This window comes from Pelodiscus sinensis, chromosome 11 (assembly GCF_049634645.1).
Source record: "Pelodiscus sinensis isolate JC-2024 chromosome 11, ASM4963464v1, whole genome shotgun sequence".
NCBI classification, from domain to species: Eukaryota; Metazoa; Chordata; order Testudines; family Trionychidae; genus Pelodiscus; species Pelodiscus sinensis.
The window spans coordinates 11,160,064-11,175,377 of NC_134721.1; the positions used below are offsets into that span (position 1 = coordinate 11,160,064).

At 38.4% G+C, this 15,314-nt stretch overlaps 1 protein-coding gene across 2 annotated transcripts in view; it reads left to right on the forward strand.

Annotated features, from left to right (window-relative positions):
* The window catches only part of PPP4R2 (protein phosphatase 4 regulatory subunit 2), a 38,578-nt gene extending 24,959 nt beyond the window's left edge, over positions 1-13,619 (forward strand). For both annotated transcript variants that reach the window (XM_075938649.1, XM_075938650.1), the window contains exons 4-9: positions 3,534-3,627; positions 5,410-5,447; positions 7,639-7,713; positions 8,786-8,929; positions 9,678-9,943; positions 11,289-13,619. In XM_075938649.1, coding sequence (XP_075794764.1) covers positions 3,534-3,627; positions 5,410-5,447; positions 7,639-7,713; positions 8,786-8,929; positions 9,678-9,943; positions 11,289-11,602 — 931 coding nt within the window. In that variant the 3' untranslated portion in view covers positions 11,603-13,619. The remainder of the gene's footprint in view (positions 1-3,533; positions 3,628-5,409; positions 5,448-7,638; positions 7,714-8,785; positions 8,930-9,677; positions 9,944-11,288) is intronic.
* The last annotated feature ends 1,695 nt before the right edge of the window (positions 13,620-15,314 follow it).

Genomic DNA, 15,314 nt, shown 5'->3' on the forward strand with positions numbered 1-15,314 from the left:
GTCCTAGCTCTGAGCCCCCTTAGATCCAGACTCCATTACAGAGCTTTACCCTGAACCATCTCCTGCACCCCAACCCCTGCCCCAGGCTCAGCTCAGAGCCCTTCTCTCACTCCAGATACCTTAGTCCAAGACCAAAGCCTGTGCCCCAACCCTCTGTTCCTGCCTGATGAAAGGAAGGAAAGATGGAGTGAGCAGGTGTGGGGCCTTTGAGAAGGGGCACTGAGGAGGTGGGGCAAAGGTATTTGGGTTTGAGTTAGATCCTGGATTGCACTTATATTCAAAAAGTGATCTCATACTTTAAGAGGTTGGAGACCACTGCCTTAGAGAAATGGTCATGTTTGATGATGATAACTTTGTCTTGGCTCACCTTTATAATTTAATCATGTGACCAACTAAGATGGTGAAGCTGACATGTTCTCACTCTTAGAGCACTGTGAACAATGGTACTGGGAAGGGCAGTTCATAATTAAATGAAAATGAGCAGGAATTCCTAATCTCTTTGCTCACTTGAAGAAATCTTAGGCTTTAGTGCATTCTGTGCATGGATTTAGGTAAGAGTTTAGAAACCTGTTTTGTACAATAGGTGTAACTTCCTCAGTATGCTCATTCTGAAATTGGTTTGTCCATGAACAAAGCTATCCTGATTTTAATTAAATCCATTTAAAGCCACAGCATTAAAATTTCTGTATTATGTACTTGTATATGATTTTTACATAGTTTGTACCTGAGATGACATTCCCACTGGAAGTCTAATTAAAACATTTTTTACAAAAAATCAGTAACTCAATGTTGTCATTTTCTTGGAAAGCACATACTATAGTACTGGTGCCATCTACTTTGTGTTAAACAACATTCACTATTTTATAGCTGCTTAAAGTGACAGTACTGCTGCTCTTCAGATCAAAGATTATAGTGTAGGTTAAAATAAATAATTAGAACTTAAAATTTACTTTGAAGCAAACCCTATAAAATAAGATTTGCAGTTATCACCTAACTAAGCTGAAATCATGAGTTTCATGAACTACTTTCTGTATGTTTGTCTTTGTAGTTGTATCACATGTCCTATGGTAAAAATTAACAAGCTTCTACATACCATTTTTAATTTTTGTTACTGCTTAAGTTCTGTGTAACTGGATGTTTAAGGCTACAGATAATTTGGAGTTAAATGGTTATTTGTTACAACCTTTGGAAGTCTAGTACTGTCCCGTGCCTCCCTACAGCGCTCGCCCCCCCCCCCCCCAAAGTATCTGACAAATGGGCAGCAGTTACATCTTTATACCTCTGAGAAATTACCAAAATTGGGGTGGTAAGTGACTGAAACTACTAACAAGGGAGACAAATTGAAGAATTTGAAGAGGGATTGGAAAACTCGACCTCATTTTACTCAAACTGTGTAAGGAACAAAGTTAGAAAAGTCAAAATATCACTTTGGACCATGGTAAGCAGATGAGGTCCAGCACCTGGTGGACGGGTAAAATGTGTTTGATATAACATTCACTCACTTACTACCTTTCAAGTAATTTTCTTTTATGATGCAAAATAAATTTACAATGAAGGTCTGTTTTGGGAATATTCTTGTCCTCTTGCTCTTTTGCTCTTCTAGCAAGCCTCACATGCATTTAATTTTCTACCATTTGAAGTAGCTCTGTACTGACCCACAAAGATTCGCCTATCAGAGTGACGGTCTTTTTTTGTTCTTCAGGAGTGAAATAAAGATGAGATTATCATAATTTAGATGTATAATAAATATTGATCCACTGCATAGTTGTGTTGGCAACATGCCATAAATGAAGATTCTGCTAGCTCCTGTCTTATAGCATACCTCTTAATTGTTTTGGGTCCACTGTACCACAACACATGGTAGACGCTGCAAAACGCAATAAAATCAGTGATATTTAGCCTGGTTCAGTTTCTGCTTATTTATAGGAAAAGCATTGGCCTTGAGGGCTTTCCAATAGAATTAATGCCAGTAACCAATATGACTGGTTGACAATTCCTGACTAAACCGGCATATTCTTGGTGGAAAAATCAGATCTGTATACATTTGAACAAGATCAATTTTTTATCAAATGAAGTAGGCATAAATATGCTTTTCTAGCTTGAGTAATTTACCCATTGCAAACTTGATTTCATCTTGTTTTCTTATAGCAATTAGCACTATAATTTCTGAACAAGACAGTTGTAACCATTCATAGTAGGAATGAAATTATGTTCAGTGTGTGTACAAACTGTTTTGGTATAATGTTTTAAATGTCTTGCATATATAAAATATAGTACTCATTCTTCAGATTGTACTAAGCAATTTGTGTTTCAAGTATAATGACTTCAAACTCAGCTAGAATAATGCTTAAAAATATAGTAATTCTGTACCATAACTCAGTTTTGCTAGAAATGCCTAATTATGTAACTATACTGTAAATGTATATTAAATATTGTTATAGGAAGTGCATATAGGATCAGCTGATCTTAATGTTTGATCCCATTATACATTGCTAAAATGAAAAATGTTAGTTGATCTTGCTAATGTTTGTGTTAAATCAATTACAAAATTTCTAGACAGATGCATCTGTATGAACAAAATATTTAATATGGGTATATAGTCTGGTCATATTTCAGTACATTAGAAAAACTAATACTTGGTGTTTTATGTGTATATGGATATACCAGCAGCACTAAATGTATAAATACCATATTTTTCTGAATGAACTGGTTGTACTGTTTACAAAATTTAACAATTACATATGGACTGTAATGCCGAAGTAAGTCTTGAGAATCACCTTTTTTTTGCCAGGTCTAGAAATGTGAATCTTGATTTTAAAACAATTTTTACTGTTTTTACATTTTACCCCCATAATTTTCCTAATAAATGTAACCTTAAATTGTAACTGACTTTTGATTTCCTGAATTGAAATCTACATGTAACTTAATTATTGAATATAGTGTACTTACTAACTTGTGATTTTTGGGATGGGTTTTTGGGGGGCTTTTAATTAAAGGCATGGTGAATGATGTATTTCCCAAAAGTTTGTGCTGTGTTTTCTAAGTGTTTATGCAAAATGAGAAATGTAAATCAGAGATTAAAACTATGTCTGCACTTGGGAGTTAGGAGTGTGAGATTCCCAGCTTGCATAGATGTAATGGTACTAAAGAATCGAGCTACTTATTAAAAGTGGTAGCATAGATGCAATATCATGGGAAGAGGCAAGTTGTAGCATGGGCTACCCAAGGTACCTATCCACAGCATGTATGTACTCAAGGCAGCTAGCCCAGACCATGACTGCGCATGTTACTATGCCTGCACTGCTGTTTTCGCATTCTAGCTCAGTGACAACTAGTGAGATGTGTTTACATGATCTGGGAATTATACCTTACTCCCAAGTGCAGAAGTAGCCAACTATGTTTTTACTGCAAGCTTTCAGTTAAATTCCACTTTCTCTGTTTGAACCTTTTCACCCTGCTGGGAGAGCAATAGTGCTGTTGCTTCCTAGCAGCCTTTTACACATTGTTTTACATTGCTACGTATTTCATTGCAGTATCCCCTTTACTATTCAGCGACTTTGTGAGTTGCTGACAGATCCAAGGAGGAATTACACAGGAACAGACAAGTTTCTTAGAGGAGTGGAAAAGGTAAGTAGTCTTCATTTCAGAGGCATTGGAGCTAAATTGTAACTACTGATTGTATAACATTTAAATGACTCCCAAAGTTTTATTGGTTTCATTATGACTGTAATAGCAACTGCAATTTGGTTAATTTTAAAAAAAGAACTGCAAAAAGCTATTCTAAAATGTTTGACCCAAATGCAAATGCAGAATTGAGTCTTTTTCTGTTACTGTTGGAGTGCGCCAGTATTGCTATGTATACAGGAAATAATATTGCTTACTGTTCTGAGCCCCACCAGTAAATAACTGAGTGATAAGATATGCAATGGGTACAACCATGTAAGTTATTAAGTCTAGCAAGTTCTTCCTTGCTTTGTAGGTTTGAATTAGACTAAAAAGCTGAAGCAAAGATTTGTTTTTCTCAGATCTCCAGCAATTTTAAGCACATTAAAATCCTCATTAATTGCATACCAAACTTTTTTTATAGTCTCTTATTTAGAATGTTTTCCAAAAGCATCCAGTAATACTTCCAGAATTGATGTCAAACTTGTTCACCTGGGAGTGCCCAGTTCGATTCAGGGCATGTGGAAATGTGCATGGTTTGCAAATTAGGGCCCTATACTGCTGTTGGTCAGTAGTGGATCTGCCAGTGATGCCTATGGTTGGTTTGAGGGTAGATGATAGCCCTCATTTAGTAACTAAGCTTCTGTTAAGTAATGCTGATGTAGTGTGCAGCAGTCAGTGAAAAATTAAGTATTGTAGTTCATTCCTCTAGTTGCAGCACTGTACCTGCCCTTTCCATATGGCTATATGTAAATGTGGCTATTGATCATGGGCATCTAAAACCCCACTGAAAAGAATACAGCACCACTTAAGAGTTGTTGCACACTAAGCTGGTGCTACATTTGAGTTACAGATTTAGGCACTCAAATTTAAAAATCTTGGCCTTGATTTTTTTTTAAGTGTAGATTTTACAGTCTGACTTTATCATGGGGGAACAAGAGCAGTTTGACACATACGATAAATCTACTACTAGTTTGACATCTTCGTTATAAAACTAATCACTGCTGCCTTTTACTTCTGTTGATGTTCTGTTGAAAGATGTTTGTGGTGGTGGACTATGTTTTGGGCTGTAATTAGTAGTAACCAACACATCTTTTAGTATTAACATTTCATGTTGTAGGCTTCTCATAATTCACCCTAAACTATTTTGGAATAGTACTCTTGTATATGCATTACCTATTTTTCTACCCATCAGCCATTTCTTTCTGAAATTCTCACAGTTGCTGTAGCACTAGTGAAGCTCTTCTGGGGCTAGTACTGTTGGGTGCACTAGTATAAACCAGCAGTTGGTGATTATGTGACATAAGGTTATAACTAGTATAACTTTGCCACCTACCACTGGGGAAGAGCACTGACTAGCAGCAACTTGAGATTTTCAGCTTCATGTGGAGCATCAGCTGCTTGTAATTAGAATCATCTAAGTTACAGACCTCACCAAAATGTGGTTTACATTGCTTTGACCTCCATTGTAATTGCAATATGGTGTAAGTCTTATTTGGTTTGTATTCTTCTCATCAGCAAAGCACCTTTACCATTGTTTGAGGATTTTAGTAGGTGAAAACTACTCTGAAGGTCGTATTTGCCTTCAGAATAATCTAATTTAACATTCTGTAGTGTTACTTTTATCAGGTAATTTTTTTGTTTAAATCTTGCTATCATGTATAAAACTTCAAGTTCTGTCTGGATCAGAAACGTTTCCTTCTGCTTCTAAACTCACAATGCTTTTTTTTCCTCTTGGTATTACAGAATGTCATGGTTGTGAGCTGTGTATACCCGTCTTCAGAGTAAGCATAAGATTAATTTCAACTATTTAAAGATTTGGGAGTAACATAAGAGGTTTTTTGTTCTCCATGTTGCTGGCAGTAATGATATCTCCTTGCCAAGATTCATACATGTACTACAAAATTCAACTTCCATGTCAATGAGTTAAACAGATGCTCTTCAAATCTCTCAGGCTTTGTGTGGCAAAAGAGGTGAAGGTGTCCTGCAGGGATGTATTGCTTGCTTTTCTACCTGTATAGTAATTTTGGGATGAAAACCAAGCTCCTGAGCCAAAATGTACAGCACAGGTTATTCATACAAAGCAATGCATAAGTGCATTACACAACGACTCAGTTATAAGAGTGAGGATGATGCCATTCTATTAGTGGTTTGTCAGCTTTTTTAATAAACTCTTTTCTTCAGAGATTAATTCTTTCTGCAAAAATTTGCTCTGAACAGCAGTTTGGCACACACAGTGCTAAGTGAGGGCACAAAAGTGGGGGTAAATTTGGGTCTTTTAAAAAAAGATTAGGATTTTATTTGAACAGAATCAAAGGGAATATAGATTCTTGCCTTCCACGGATCCTTTCAAGAGAGGATACCTACCCCTACCAAGGTTGCCCTACAGTAGATAGTTTGGTGCTCCTATGACTATTTACATAAAACAAGATCAAGTCTGAGTGCCTAGAAGATTGCAAAGTAATATACAGGACCTGGAGACAGTGAAGGGGAAATGAAGGGGAGTAATTTGATAGAGAAATGCTAGTTGTATGAAAGAAAATTGACTTCAGAAAAGTGGCTTTAGTGCCATTGAGTTGTCTAGGAGAGGAAAGCCGCCTCTTACCATACTCATTCGAAGAAGCTAGGTAAAGCACAGAGAAAAATTCTTCCAAACCTTTTGTTTTAAAATGAAGTTATAATATAGCAGTGTAGAAGTGGTAGGTCATGTAGTCTAGATGCCTTCATTGAGGCAGGACTAAGTATTACAAGGACAGTACTGCGCTTGTCATATTGGTTAAGGACGGCACGTGTTACACACAGGTAAATGAAAACCCCACATGTCAGAACCTGAAGATGTTGAATAGGATCATAGAGTGTAGGACAGGGATGGGCAATAATTTTTGCCTGGGGGCCACTTCAAAAAATTTTAAAATATCCCCTGACCACCCCGGAAGGGGCGGGGCCTGAACAGGAAGGGGTGGGGCTACCCACCCCCAGACCATGACTTTGCCCTCCCTTTGCCCTCCCCCTTCCCACTAGGCACCCATGCCCTGGAAGAAGATTGGCATGCTCCCCCACCCCCAGGCTAATCGTCCTGGGGGGTGGGGGAGTGCAGGAAGCCTCCTCCCTCTGTGAGAGGAGCATGTGGCACTTTGAAGTGCTGCGGGCTTCTCGCAGGGCCGGGGCAGGGCAAAGGAAGCTTCATGCAGCTCCTTCTCACCCAGGTCTTGATTGGTCCTGAGGCAGGGGAGTGCACAAAGCCTCCTCTGCTCCCTCCTCACTCCCTTCCTCCCTGCCTGCCCTGCAAGCAGCATGAGGTGCTTCAAAGCACCATGTGCGCCTGGCAGGGCGGGAGGAGGCTTCATACACTCCCCTGTCCCCAGATCAATTAATGCCTGGGGGTGGGAGAGTAGCAAGGCCTCCATGGGCAAGATCCACCCGCTTGGCGGGCCGGATCCGGCCCCCGGAGGCCCTTCTGCCTACCCATGGTATAGGATATCAAGGTATTCTTACTGGATCAGCACCTGTTCTGTGAGAAGAGTATTGTCCTCCAAAGTATGTGATATGAGGGAAACTGACGTTTAATGAAGGTTTGTTGTCATGGCAGTTTTATTTTTTGTATCTATCCATGGTGGCTTACATATCCAGTAGACACTGTTCCTGCCTGCAGAGTTTAAAATGTAGAACCCCAGTCCAGCAAACACTTATGCATATGCTTCACTTTAAATGTGTGTATAGTCCTGTTGAACATAAATATGCCTTTTATTTTATTTATAGGAAATTAGAGGATGTCAAGATACGCAGGGCAAAGGCAGATGACAGTGTGCTTAATTAGTCACTTAATGGGTATTGAAGTCATTTTAGTTAAAGTATTCCTATACTCTGTTTTAATTGAAATCTGTAATTACGTTTAATCAAGAAATTATTTTTTTGATCTCCTTCTGGGAACTAAGGAGCCTTAAGTTGCTAAGTGTAATTTTTGATTTCTCATAGGAAAAATAATTCCAATAGTTTAAACAGGATGAATGGTGTTATGTTTCCAGGAAACTCACCAGGTTATTCAGAGAGGTAAGTTGAGTAGTTTCAAGAGGCAACATGTTTGTGTGGGGGTGTGATAGGATGAAGAAAAGTTCTACGGTTTTGGAAGCAACTGGCCAGGACATCTTGCCATAGTAGTGTTATTGACATGTGAAAATTTTTTTAGTCCTGTTCATATAGAGGTGGACTTGATTGATTTTTTGCATGATGAGATGTGTTGGAATTTGAGCTAAATAATTCAGCTTTGAAAATGAAAATAAGTGACCAGGTTCCTTTTCCAGGTTTTTTTAATTTAGAGCAGGGGTGGGCAATAATTTTTGTTGAGGGGAGCCACTCTAAGATTTTTATAAGTGGTCAATGGCTGCACTTTTCTGTGGAGATGTGGGGCCTAGGGTGGAGGTTGGGTGCAGAAGGGCACAAGGGACTGGGGTGCAGGAGATGGTATGAGGTCTGAGAGGGAATTTGGGAGAAGGAGGGGGTTGTTAACTGGGTCAGGGGATTAGGGTGTAGGATCAGGGAGGAAGTAAGGGTGCAGCAGAGGATTCTGGGCTGGGGAAGGTGCTCTAAGAGGAGGTGCAAAGTCTGGGAGGGAATTGTGACTTGGGGCAGAGGGGTGCAGAGGTTTTGGATGGTGACCTGGGGGAGGGAGTTGGGGTGCAGGAGGGGCAGGGGTGCCAGGCTCTGACTGGGAGGCGCATACCTAAGCCAGCTGCCCTATAGCAACCCAAAGGCAGGCTGGCCTCCCCGCTTGCTGCAGCCCTAGGTTACTTCAAACTGCGGGCTTGTTCCCTCCACATGATTCTGAGCTCTAGGAAGGAAAAGAGGCTTGTGCTGCCCCAGGCCAATCTCTCAGCTCCTATTGACTGGTTGTTTCCAGCCAATAGGAGCTGAGGATTGGGCTGGAGGCTGGGAGATAACATACAGCCTCCCCCTCCCAGTAGAGCAGAGAGCCTCATGGACTGCACTTTAAACTGTGGCAGCAGCGTGCCTGAGGGTTCCAGCAGGGTGGTCTGTGGGCCAGATCCGGTGACTTGGCAGGCCCGATTTAGAGTGTATTTTAATTGTTTAACTAAAAGGTGTAAAATGAATTGTTGTTTTTTAGATCTAATATAAATGGTCCTGGAACTCCCAGACCAGTAAATCGGCCAAAAGTTTCTTTGTCGACTCCTATGACAACAAATGGTTTGCCAGACAGCACAGACAACAAAGAATCAAGCTTGCAAGAAAAGGAAGAAAAAACCCACAGGTTTGTAGAAAATAATACCTAATTCAATATTTCATTACTTTCATGGTCTGCACTTACAATTTTGTAAAGATTTTTAAAGCAAAATGTACCTTTGGTAAGAATCAGTTCTGCAATATGAATTTTCAAAAAGATTGTGGTACATACTCACCTCCATTAGATATATACTTTCTATTTTTTGTTGTTCTGGATATGCAAAGTGAAGATTTGTATTAGTGTGACTCTCTGTAATGGAATAATGTGTAATTGAAACTGTTCCTCGGCTTTACTTGCTGAGTTTTTATATATTTATAATAGTCCAGTTCTTTTCTGATTGTGTAAATATCTGGTAAGAGTGCGAATGAAAAATAATGTTGCATTAAGATGGGATTCCATGTTTCCACATTTAACTACTGCTGGGATGGTGCATTAAAACCAGTATATTTAAAATCATAAATGCTTGTTACTTATAGATCTTCTTTTCCTCAAATTATAATAAAACATAGTCTAGGCCTATTATATATCAGCCCAATTCACTCTTCTGGCAAAAAGAGTGGTCTGTACTTCACACGTGAAAATTTAATAATGCCAGACTTTGGCCAGTAATGAGCAGATTGAGTTCTACAGTGTAGAACCTCTCATGGAGAACAATACCTTGCAAGGAACAACCTCCCATATATATCTCTGTTGATCTCAGAGGGGCAGTTTGAGAAATGGGGCAAGATGTGGAATGTTTTTTGATACCCAGACATGACTTCTTTGGGTCTTACAGTGAATCACCAGCATCTGAATCAGAAGGTACTCAAGGCAGCCCTATAAAAAATAAGCATCCTGAAGATGATCCTGTGGAAGCAGAGGGACATGAGGTAAAAAGACTTAAATTTGACAAAGAAGGGGAAGCAAGAGAGACATCTAACCAAACTGCCTCGAGTGAAGTCTCCTCAGTCATGGCAGAAGAGACTGAAACATCTACATCTCAGGATAAAGAAAAAGATACTAGCTGTGCCAGACAGCACTGTACAGAGGAAGAGGAAGAAGGTATTTCAGATTTACCCATATTATGTAATCTTTAGCTAGGGACAGGGAATCCTCTAGATTGTATCCAGTTCTACTCTGGGACCTTCCTTCTCTTGAAGTCTGGTTACGGTGGGACTACACTTGACAGTTTGCTGTAATTTAGGAATAAAACTAAGTGAACATAAGATGATTCTTTTCTTTGGGGCTGAGCATCATTCAGCAGTTTGTAAATCTCTCCAACAGTGGCAGGGTAGCAAATCAAAAATGTAACCACCATGTGAGTTACAATGCTGAGCACTACCCAAAGGTCCATGAATCAGGCACTAGTGCAGAGTAAAGAAATATATATTACTATCTAGAAGAAGCTGGCATGAATTGATATCAAGGTTGTACTTCATATTCTTTCTCTTTTCTGTTCTGATTGCCTATATTCAAGGTTCACTGCTTAGTTTGTAAAATATCCTGCTGGATGGAATTTTTGATGTACACTTTGTTCAATCTTGTGCTTAACTATTATCAAGAACAGTAGCTATCCTTGGGGAATGTGGAAAAGTAAGAAAAGTCCATTCATCATTTAAAAGCTTCTGTGTATAAAATCACACAGCTGAATGTAGTCTGACACCATTAATATTTATAATATAATATTGTATATAACATGATGTTGTGGAAGTTGGTAACTTTAAGTATGTTTAAGACAGGGCTACTCAACTTTGGAAGCCCTGGGGGCCACAATGATACTCTCAGCACATGCAGACGATGCAACTTAAGTGTGGTTGCATATACATGCAAATAGCTTCTTTCACACTGACCGGCATGAATATAAAGATTAAGCCTTAAGCTGCAACGCTGGACACAAATGTGGCCAGTCTGAGTCAGTTAGCACCTCTCAGGCTCTGCACACAAGGCTAAGCAGCCAGCACTTCCCAAAGTGCCCCGGCACACCCAGCACCTCCTCCCTCGGGGCTAGAAACACGAACACCCTGTACCTGTCTGTCCTAGCCAGCCTCTTGCATCTTTCAGTGCTCACCCTCCCTGGGAGATGCCTCACAGTTGTGGAGCATGTTCCTAGTCCAGGTCATGTTCAAAGGATCCCACTCGTGGGCAATGTGTTGAGCCCCGCATAAACCTGAACCGCACGGTGGGCCGCATTCGGGCTGCATGTGGAGTAGCCCTGATTTAAGCTGACTCAGTTTAAAATTTACATCAGCTCACTTTTCTATAGAGGAAAAATAGACGAATGCATTTTTATATTATAAATCAGTTTCCTAGTGTAAATGTTTGGGGATTCAAACTAATTTAATACTATTGATGATGTCTTTTAAAAAGAATGCATTGTTAACACTGTCATTAATGTAAATGCTTTCAGAGTCCTTCATGTCCTCAAGAGATGTTGCTCCAGAAAGAAAAAATCAAGAAAAAGACACTGAATCCTTAAGTGTGAATGAAGAGATCTCAGAGGAAAATAATCAAATGGAAGAATCTGACCAGTCTCAAGTAGAGAAGGTTTTACATTCTGAAGACAGTGAAAGTAGTGGATCTGTCATTAGGGGAGCTGACTGCAATGAAACTGAAGAATTAGAATCATATGCCAGTGAAACTCCTGAAACTTCATCAGAGACCCCTATGGAAAACAGTGATGAAGCCACAGAAGCTGCAGAAGAACCAATGGAGCAAGACTAATAATTTAAATACACTTAGATGCAGTATTTTCCATAAGGCTCTGATTTTACACTGTATAAATAATTTTATGTAATAAAGTGGACCTTTAGTTTTACAAGAGAAGCAGGCTGTAAAATAAACTTCTCCATGGATTGAACCCTGAAGGAGTCATACATGTTAAGAACTGTGAATACCAGCTCCTTCAGGTCCTGCTTACCGCTGACTTTTCGGTTTGGTCAAATCAGTGGTTTGTGTATAGTTTTTTTTATTTAGAATAAAAGTTTTTAAACTGGAAGGTGATTATAATTTTGACAACTTTTTTGGAGATTATCACATTTAGTTATACGTATGCAAGAAAGCTTAGTGTCTGGTCTTTCTCTGACAGCTATAGCAGTTACTTCATAATTTGGTTACAGTTTCAACATGTGAACCATAAGGTTTCATGCTGGTTTCCAGACTTTTGACTACATACTGTGGAATCTTAAATTGTGTTTAAAATGTTACTATACACACACACACACACTATTCTAAGGGGGGAAAATGTTATATTTTTCTGTTTCTACAAAAGATGAATACAGTGTACACTTTTTCTATTGGAAAAGACTGAGTTCACCTCTTAAGGCAGTTTTTTGCCTCTTAAGAAACCAAATAAAATCTGGCCCATATGGAACACTGGACATCCTAGCATTATTGTAAACACCAGGTTACACACATTCCAAGAAAACTGTTCAGACTACAATGCTTTTATATACTTCTGAGGTGCCTGAGTGAAAAGATTTCATTTGAGAAAATGTGCTTTATGTTGAGAACAAAGTAATCAAAACTCGAGCTTAAACTTTTGTAGATGGAACATTTGCAAACTTGATAACAAATTGTCTGAAAAATTGGACAGCTACCTGCCTTCAAGTGCTTCTCAGAGCATTGTGAATATTAGAGGGTTTCTTTCAGAATTATTCAAATGTATGCAAATGGCATTGGTAGGGTACAACACTGTATTAGAAGAATTAATATATTACCTTAGTTATGTACCTGAGCTAAATAACTAAACATTTTAGGAGTGCATATAAATCACCATAATTTATAAAACATTTTGGAAGTGAACTAAATATTTTTGAACATGCTACTTTGACAACCAGTGTTATTTTTTTTTCAAATCAGCTCAAAGCACAACTACTGCTTTAAACTCACAATCTTTTCAAATTCCCGTATTTAAAGACATGCAAGCTGCAACCTCCCAGTCACAATTACTGGTTGCCAAATTTATACCTGTTTCTTCAATTGTACCTTTTTGATATTTAGAGTTTTTAAATTTCTGTAGATTTTTGTAGATTGTAATGAGTGCTCACTGCCATTGTGAAACGGTATATAATTGTATAATTTCTGTGTGTAAACTGAATGCTTGGGCTTTCAATACAGTATTCATATAAAGCAATAAATATTAATGTTATAAAACATTCGAGTACATTTTTATCACAATATAAAAGGATCCCATTTTTTAGTTGAAGTTCAGATTCCTGAAGTACAAAAATGACCCCCAAAAACGCATGCTTAACAGTATCTTCTTACTATGTGGTATGCTTTATATATATGTTTGGGAAAATACAGCTTTTGAATAATACCTGAATAATTTGGCTCAGTTTGTATATTTGTAAGGTAATGTACTACTTACTGACTTTGTTGCCCATCTAGTTCAAAGCTGACAGGATGTGTTCAGGGGAGAGGCTTGCTTGGTTTTTTGTTTTGTTTTGTTTTTTTTTAATATATTCTAGGGGTTAGTGTTCCCTGAACAGAAATCAAACATCCATTTTTCTTTTTTGCTGAAGGATAAGATATGTATAATAAAAAATGAAAGGACTGCACCAACATGTTGGAATTAGGGAAGTTTTTTCAAAAAATGACAGCTAGTGACATCTTACTTTTTTGAAAATATTTTGCCAATGAGAACAAAACTCAATTTTTAAAATTTAGAGATTTCTGAAATTTTCTTTAGAATGTTTGTTTGTGAAAATATTGTCAATAAACCTATTCTTTAAACATCTATGACCTTTTGATATGTTTATTTTAGCAACGTTACTGTTGCAGAACGGTTTTAAAACTTGCTTGAATGAATGAGAAGGATCCCCTTGTTAATCAGCAAATTTTACTTTTTTGCAGAATTTTTTTTAAAGTAAATTCAGCTTGAATACATCCCATACAGAGTTAGTTAATGGTTAAATGCAGAAATATTTAATAACTTACAAAATAGCACAGGTAAGTGCACACATTGCAAACATTCTGCATATGCTAGTAGTTGGTATCCTGTGATTCCAAAGTAAAGGCATAGTCAGATCTCCAATATGTGTGACTGCATAGACAGCCTTTGTTTCCTACCATTATAAATGAATGTAACTACATGTACTCCTATCTCCACATTTATGGCTTTATTTTTAAAGAAGACTAATATCTACAACTACCACAACTGCATACATTTTGTACATGCTATTTTAGCGTTTACATACATGAATTAAGCATGTAGCAGCATGTGCCATCTTTTTTTTTAATTGTCCATCCTCACTTGTAAGGAGTAGCCAGTTATTCTAAGAATAGTCCTGTGCTCGTTTTGATGAGTGTTAGTCTCTCAGACTTAAGGCTGCAAACAGTCAACATTCAGAATTCAGTGGTATTGCGGAAGATGCAATACTACTCTAAAAATCTACATTACTAATTAACATTTTTCAACTAAAATATTTGGGTGCTATACAACACTATTACAATTTAGACCTGACTGCTGTGGCACGTGGTTAAGTCTAGTTGGTTTTACTTTACACTGTGTTCATGCTACAACTATTAATACTGTAATAGGGAAAAACTGAAGATGGAATAGTCCTTTTAGTTTTCCTGCACTGGAATTAGAATTTGGAGTTGACGTTTTTAAATGTACCCATTTGAGGCATTTTAATGGAAATTGCAGGTGCCCATCACCTTTCAGAATCTGGTCCTCAGGCAGCAGACTAAATAAGTGATGGGTCTGATGGAGTGCTTTTACATGCTCACACCTTCAAGATTGTCTATTTACGATCCCAGAACTACTGGGCCTACATGAACAAGTTCAGTTTTACAGAACGAGAGAGGATGTATAGTTCCTTATTTCACAAACTGAGCATGATAAAACCTGACCCCTTTGTTATTTCCTTTGGATTATCCAATGTGTGCAGCCCCCCCCCCCCCAAAAAAAAAAGTTAGACCCTCCCATACCATCTTAGAATCTATCTTTTGCATACCACACACAGCCAAGTACAGGTTGGATCTAAACTAGTACCCTAGGATCATCTGTTGATGTAGATGGGCAAGGTAAAAATCCATATCCAAACTTTTATATCAAATCTATGCCTAAGGCTTTTCTGTACACAGCACAAATGTTTATTTAGCCCTCTGGCTAAATAAACATTTCAGGAGGGAGTACTTAATTTGGAAATTGAGTTGGAACTGCATTCAGCTCTCTTGGTGTAGTTTGTTCATGAAATAGTTGAAACCTGCTCTGTTAAAATGGGCTTTTAATAGGTTTTCCTCCCTAAAGAGGCAGGGTTTACCTCTGGTAGTTAGTGCAAAGGAACTGATTGCCTGGTTTCTCCTGACTGCCACAGAATCTCATTGTGTGAGCAGGGCAAAGTATTTAAAATTCTCCAAATGCAAAATGGACTGTATTGGGGGGGGCTTGCTTTTCTTTTTCCAAGTGGATGCCAAACTTGCATGT